Source organism: Sprattus sprattus (genome assembly GCF_963457725.1).
Source record: "Sprattus sprattus genome assembly, chromosome: 19".
NCBI lineage: Eukaryota > Metazoa > Chordata > Actinopteri > Clupeiformes > Clupeidae > Sprattus > Sprattus sprattus.
The window spans coordinates 6,529,589-6,537,088 of NC_137917.1; the positions used below are offsets into that span (position 1 = coordinate 6,529,589).

General features: G+C 45.8%; 1 protein-coding gene across 2 annotated transcripts in view; it reads right to left on the minus strand.

Moving 5' to 3' along the window:
- The window catches only part of fhod3b (formin homology 2 domain containing 3b), a 108,870-nt gene that overhangs the window by 39,347 nt on the left and 62,023 nt on the right, over positions 1–7,500 (minus strand). For both annotated transcript variants that reach the window (XR_013969014.1, XM_080857824.1), the window contains exons 4-5: positions 7,273–7,340; positions 5,660–5,765 (exon numbers count right to left, since the gene is read on the minus strand). Coding sequence is in view for 1 of the 2 variants with exons in the window: in XM_080857824.1 (XP_080713950.1) it covers positions 5,660–5,765; positions 7,273–7,340 (174 nt within the window). In the remaining variant the exon portion in view is untranslated. The remainder of the gene's footprint in view (positions 1–5,659; positions 5,766–7,272; positions 7,341–7,500) is intronic.

Genomic DNA, 7,500 nt, shown 5'->3' on the forward strand with positions numbered 1-7,500 from the left:
AATGGACTACTGTGTGTGTGTGTGTGTGAGTGTGTGTGTGTGTCTGTGTCTGTGTCTGTGTGTGTTGTCATCATGATGAGGTATATAGGGAGATGACAGTTCCCCTCTTGAGCAAAAAAAGAAGCATGGTAGCTTTGGGATCGCCTGTCCCCCAAACACATATTTAACAAGCTTCTGGGCAAGTATGAGGAATTCATCACCAACAACCCCCCACCAGCACTAGGGAAAGATGGAGAAAAGAGCAGAAGTCCCATGAACGCATCTCAGCCAAACACATTCAGCAGCCTTTACTCGCGTACCTGAAGCTCAACTCATAGCAAAACACCCCGCAGCATCCTGCACCCAGACTCCACACGCCAGTGATGCATTCACACACACTCACACTGCTGATCACACAACTCATCAACACCAGAGGAACTCAGTGACTCACACACACACACACACACACACACACACACACACACACACACACACACACACACACACACACACAGCTCAACCCAGCACAACACACACAGTTCAACCCAGCACACACAGTCCACCAGTCAAAAGGGCCGCCCTGGGATTTGGAGGAAAATCTGGACACATCTGGAGTGTTTGGAGAGGCCAGGTTGCCGGTCGGGCTCCCTGATTCAAACCAGATCGCTGTTACCGCCCGAGCTCCTGCCATGGGCCAGAATGTCAGGCCTCAGCTTTTTTCCAAAGGGCTGTTTGTAGACAATAACAGACACACAACACAGCAAGCTGAGTGTTTTGGAAGAAATGCTGCAGGGGTAGGTGTGAGCTGTTTTAGAGAGAGATGGGAAGGTTTGGGGTTCAGACCAAGACGTGGGTGTAGGAAGAGTCTGAGAGACAGAGAGAGAGAGAGAAAGAGAGAGAGAGGGAAAGAGAGAGAGAGAGAGAGAGAGAGAGGAGAAGAGAGGACATGGTGGGGGTCTCCGGGGAGCAGCCCATGGGGTAGGTGTAAGTGGGGTCTGAACAGTGATTTATATTTGGCCATGCTCCTCCCCATGTTATGTTTGGCCGCTGCACTGCAGGCGCAGTCTCAGGGTTCTCACTTTACGCTCCGCTGGGGATCCCCTCTGCCTCAGCAGTGCGCCGAGGTGAGCAGCCCCAAAACACGCAACCTCCCTCTAACACACTCTCTCTCTCTCTCTCTCTGTCTTTCTTTCCCCCTCTCTGTACATCTCTTCCTCTCTCCTTTCTCCATGAACCTATTTCTCTCTTTCACCAATCTTCTTCTCACCAATCCTTTTATCTCTCCTCATTTCTTTCATGCACTTTTTCTCCAACTCATAAATAGTTGAGTTGCCACACCCAAACACAACCTCCCCACTGCTATTCCAGAAAACAGTCATTAGCAGAAATATCCCTGATTTAATAGGACCAGTGCAATACAGAAGAGCCCCTAGTTCCCCCTAGTGATAAAACCATTGTTTCACTTGTGTTTGTTGGCACCTTGAAGTAATTATTACAGTGCATGAAATGCCCTGTATTGTTATTCCTAGGCTTCTTCTTCTTCTTCTTCTTATTACAGTGCATGAAATGCCCTGTATTGTTATTCCTAGGCATTTTCTTCTTCTTATTCTTCTTACCTTTTTCTGCGATTAATTCAGCCCGAACCGCTTAACGTAGAAACTTCATTCAAACTTTGTCGCGTAGGTCTTGTAAAGGACACTTATGCTATGTATTTTTCACTTTTCTAAACTTTATACTTTTTAAGATATTAAATAAAAACTAATCTAAATTTTCCCATTGACTTACATTGGGCCATTATGACATCATAATAGGGTCTTTAAACTGGCTTGCACCTGTGCTTCACTGACACCTGCGCCAAATCCAAGGAACCTCTTCTCTGTCCCTCTCAATTTAACTGTAACTAGGAACATTAAGACACCTTCCATTCTCTACTTTTTTCTCTCTCCATCTCTCCATCTTTCTCTCTATCCCTCTCAGTCTACTTTCTCTCACACTCAATCTCTCTTCTTCACTCCATTTTTATCTCCTTTTTTCAATATTTTCACTCTCTTTTTCTCTTTCACTCTTGTTCACTCTTCTTTCCTTCTTCCACTCGTCTTTCCTTCTTCCACTCTTCTTTCCTTCTTTCACTTTTCTTTCCTTTCTTCACTCTCCTTTCTTCTTTCCTTCTTTCACTCTTCTTTCCTTTCTTCTTTCCTTCTTCAACTATGATTTCCTTCTTTCACTCTTCTTTCCTTTCTTCACTCTTCTTTCTTTTCTTTTTCCACTCTTCTTTCCTTCTTCCACTCTTCTTTCCTTCTTTCACTCTCCTTTCTTCTTTCCTTCTTTCTTCTTTTCTTCTCTCACACTCAATCTCTCTTCTTCACTCCATTTTTATCTCCTTTTTTCAATATTTTCACTCTCTTTTTCTCTTTCACTCTTCTTTCCTTCTTCCACTCATCTTTCCTTCTTCCACTCTTCTTTCCTTCTTTCACTTTTCTTTCCTTTCTTCACTCTCCTTTCTTCTTTCCTTCTTTCACTCTTCTTTCCTTTTCTTCTTTTCTTCTTCAACTATTATTTCCTTCTTTCACTCTTCTTTCCTTTCTTCACTCTTCTTTCTTTTCTTCTTCCACTCTTCTTTCCTTTCTTCACTCTTCTTTCTTTTCTTCTTTCCTTCTTTCACTCTTCTTTTCTTCATCCTCTCTTCTCTCCTTTCTTCACTCGTCTATCCTTTCTTCGTTCCTTCTTCCACTCTTCTTTCCTTTCTTCTTTCCTTCTTTCTTTTCTTCTTCCTTTCCTAACTTTTGCATTTCATGCACTGGTATTTCCTTCAGGAAATGCATTTTCTAGTTGTTTTTTGGGATCACAACAAGTTTAGAGGTAGTATCTTACCGTGAAAGATTTTCAAAATCTCTCTGTCTCTCACTCACTCTTCTCTTTCTCTCTCTTTCTCTCTCTCTCTCTCTCTCTCTCTCTCTCTCTCTCTCTCCCCACCCCCTTTCTCCCTGTCCTGTCTGTGCATGTGTGTGAGTCCCATGTGTGTACACGAAGCAGAGCAATCTGGCCATGAGAAAATGGGTCAGAAATGAGACAGGTTAAAAGGAGACCTATGAGAATCGCACAAAACGCCTCCAGAAATACACAAATAAATAAACCTATGAGGAAATAAACAAACAGCGTAAGGGAAAACAACCAACTAATCATCTCTATACTGACACGGCTAATAGACCAGGGAAGGACAGAGCAGAAGAGCGGACAGCACGAGTGGAAAGAAGGAGTGTGAGAGAGGAGAGGAAGCACTGAAGAGGACCCATCCCTCAGGAGTGACAGGAAGACCCATTTTCTGGTGGCTCACAGTGAGGTCACACTCCTGTCTGGTGCATTTAGAGGTTAAGTGTGTCTGATTTATGTGTCTGCATTAGATCAAACACACACAGCCACATACTCAAGAAAGCAGCCAGCAAAAGGCCCTCACGCGCTTATTCACACAATCAACCACACACACACAAACACACACACACACACACACACACACACACACACACACACACACACACACACACACACACACACACACACACACACACACACAACCACAAACACACACACACACACACACACACACACACACACACACACACATACACACACACACACACACATACCCCCCACACCCCCCCACACACACACAGACACACACACAAAATCACAACCGCAATCTCTTGCAGCTGAGGTTAGGAGTTGAGCTGAGTGCGGAGGGCAGGGTCTGGTGTCTGAGTGAGTCTGTCTGAACACAGCGCACCCCAGACAGCCTGGGCACCAGCTCTGGGACCACTCACCTCTCCCCACCTCACCAACACATTTGGCTTTCATTCAAGGTCACAGCCCTCTAACCATGACCCCCCCCCCCCCCCCACCCTCCCCGCCCCCCTCCCTTTTTATTCACACACCAACCAGAAGACAAACTGTGGCGGTGGGCATGGTGGGGTCTGAAATGAAAGCCATGCCGACCTGATGGTGGTTATTCTGGTGTGGTTTTCCACAGAGGTGAGCCTGATGTCACCGGAGCCTCAGAGAACGAGGCGTGTGAAAGAAGCCAGACGCGTTCAGTTCAACTGTCATTACGAGCTACGCTCTGGTACTTCAATTCAACCAAGGTAGTGCATGCTTTTTGTTAAGTTGTTTGTTGATAAGTTCAAGGTTAAGGGAGAGTAGCAAGGTCATAAAAAAGTCTCAGAGCCGCATGAAGGAGAAAGACAAGGGCGGAGAGCGAGATGTTTTTTGCCAAATGAATAAATAAGAACGAGAAAAAAAGAGAAAGAGAAGGCAAAACAAAGCGGGAGAGAGACGAGAGGAAATTATTTTTATGACCTGCAACATCCTGTCAGGGTTTTTATTGGGCACCAACGTCGGCATGACCTGCCCCTCTCAGCAGGCTGTGAAACAGTAGTGACCTCGCACCCTGCAGCCCCCCTCCCCCCCTCTTTCAGTCTCTCGGGGGAGTAGTGTGCCCTGTTAACACATCTGACCCCTGACCCCACAGACACAGGCTGTGTAATTCACTCGCTGCTCCACTAGCACATATTCCCACATTAGCTAATGGCAAACATTTGGGTCAAAGCTTTGGAAAAAAGTGTGTGGCTATGGACTCAAAGAGGAAGGGTGTGTGTCTGTCTGTCTGTGCGTGTGTGTGTCTCTCTGTGTGTGTGAGTGTGCATACTTACGTGTGTGTGGAGCACATCTGCAAGTGTGAAAGAGGGAATTAAATATAGTTGCTGGTGTGTGGAGGGTGTAAATCTGTATAAGTGTTGGACATTGTGCATGCAACAGAGTTTGAGTTTGATCTTGTGTGAGTCCTTATCCTTTAGTGTGTGTCTGTGAATACTGCACGTAAAAGCATGCGCACATATGTATGCATCTCTCTTTACAATGCATGTGTGAATTGAAGCACATAATGCATGGATGTGGCATGAAAGTATCCCTCTGTGTGTGTGTGTGTGTGTGTGTGTGTGTGTATGTGTGTGTGTGTGTGTGTGTGTGTGTGTGTGTTTGTGTGTGTGTGTTAGTGTGTGTGTGTGTGTGTGTGTAAGAGTGCATGAAAGAAAGAGAGAGAGAAAGAGAGAGAGAGAGAGAGAGAGTGCATAACTATGGCTGAGTGTGTTTATAGTGACCACCGCTGGTTTTATATGGGGAGAATGTTAAGGGACAGAAGGGGGACACCTGAATCATAAATCCTACGTTAGAGCATAAAATACAGGAGCTCGGTTAATGTATGTCTGTCTAGAACAAGAGGATCCTGTGGGGCTTACCATTCACACGCAGACACACAAAGACACCCACATACCCCCAACCCCTGCCCCAGTTACACACACTCACACACACACACACACACACAAAGCAACACTGCATCCACATGACCAACAGTTCCCTATATAGTATATTCTGAAGGCCTCCTATGCAACCAGAGTTACAGCGCCTACCTATACAAATTTGACACGGGTACTGTTGCCACAATCGACCTCTACTGTCACCCTTAGATAAATGTTATGAAGAAACAGTCCTTTTCAAAACTGAACCACCCTATGTGATTAGTTGTCTGAAGAACAATAGACAATAGCAAAAGGAATGCCATTGTTCTCCATCAAATCTGTTTTTACAATGATGTCATGGAACCATGGAGCTAAATGAAAGTGTAGGGTACCTCTGAGAATATAGTTCTGGTAGTTCTGGTCGGCCTCGGCTCCAACGCGGATGAGGCACGTGAGCCCCTCCGCCACCACAAACTCGTGCACCAGGTCCTTATCATCCTGCCAGAGGGGACAAAAGCTTCTGTTACTTCTGGACACATAGTGACAGTCACAGCACACATCAGCAGCATGATTACACGGAGCAGGTCCATTCTGTCAGTAACACAATAGTCTCGGCCTCAGATGGGCCGCCCACAGCCTGCAGCCGACCAGCGGATACGTTCTGCTCGCTCTGCTGCCATCGCTGGGGAAGCTTACCAGCTGCACAGTCATTGGCTGTCAGTGATATAAATCACAGGATTGTACATACACACACAACCGCAGAGAACACACATGTAAAGGTCGTAGATAGTGCACCAGTTATATATTCAGAGAGCCAGCATAAGGGGAGTCTGCTTTTTGGAACAAGACATACTGACTGAAAATATCTATATATTTTGGATTTAACCTTCATCACATAGGCCACTGTAGTGTCCAAGTAGTGAGTCCTAGGCAAAGTTAATATATATTGAATGAGTTTAAGCCAAAAGCCAAAAGCCAAAACTTAAGTCAGTTGTTAACACTCTTTAATGTGCATCAATATTATCACACCATTTTGATACCTGCTCCCTGCCAGCATTAGACACACCGAGCATACACTGTAGATTTACCTTTGTCTTTGGACATTGTGTGGTGCATTGTAAGGTGTCAAGATCCGTCCATTGTAAGAGCAAGCCAACACTGTTTGTGGCTCTGTGCACTGACTGGAATGGCCGCCGGCTCTATATTGCACAACACTCTTCCATCACCATAGCTACAGGTCAGCACAGTGTTGTGTTTTGCATTGGGGAAAACCTTGGTCTCTGCAAAAACTGAATCATGTTTGTGACATATGGCATCATTTGATTTACAGTGAGCATTAAATATGCAATACCCTTTCAGGGCCACAGCTCCTACTGGCCCCAAGTAGTTTTATTGTGGGTCTGTGTTGTTATTTCCAGAACAATGAATTCAGTGCTGTTTTCCTAACGCAGCCTGCAGAGCCGTATGCCAGGACTGGAGAAGGAATCACAAGCGGGGCCTCTTTGATAGACCTCTGGAGGGGGACGCACACCGCTTCACCGGGGACACCACGCCGACCTGCAGGCGCCCAGCACCTCATTTCCTGAGCTCCACGGCAACCCCTCCTGTTTAGTGCCGCGGTAAGCACGGGTTGCCAGGAGTTGACTGCTTTCTCATACTAAGACATCATTTCATGTACAACTACACAAGTGGTGTTAAGACATGGCTGGCTACTGGGCTTAGGGAAAGAGACCCTCGCGGAGGGATTGAGACATAAATTGAGAGAGATGTATGGACAGAAGAATACAGATGGAAATAGACGGAAAGTCATGGTGTGATAAAAAAAGGTCGATGTACAGACATGGAGGGGAAATATGTAAGAAATGATGGCAGGAAATAAAAAAGATCACAGGAGGAGACAGGTATAGATTCAGTGGAGGGAGGGGGGGAGAAAGAGAGCCAGAGAGAGGGCAAATGAAAGTTTCATATGCAGGGTGAGTTTGATGAGGGCTGAAAGGGGGCTCACCTGGAAGATCTGTTTGAGTGAGAACAGGGCTCTCCTCAGCTCCCGGCCACTGGAGTTGTACAGCTTTTCTGCAGACAACAAGAAAAAGAAATATTCACACATTAGATACAAGAACCATGTGTAACCTTTTCTCAGTCCGAGAGAACTCAGACACTCATGAGTGGCTCCACGGGCCTGGCTGGCTGAGTTCACACTGTCTAGTTTGGTTTCTGAGCTGTAAAGGGCCAC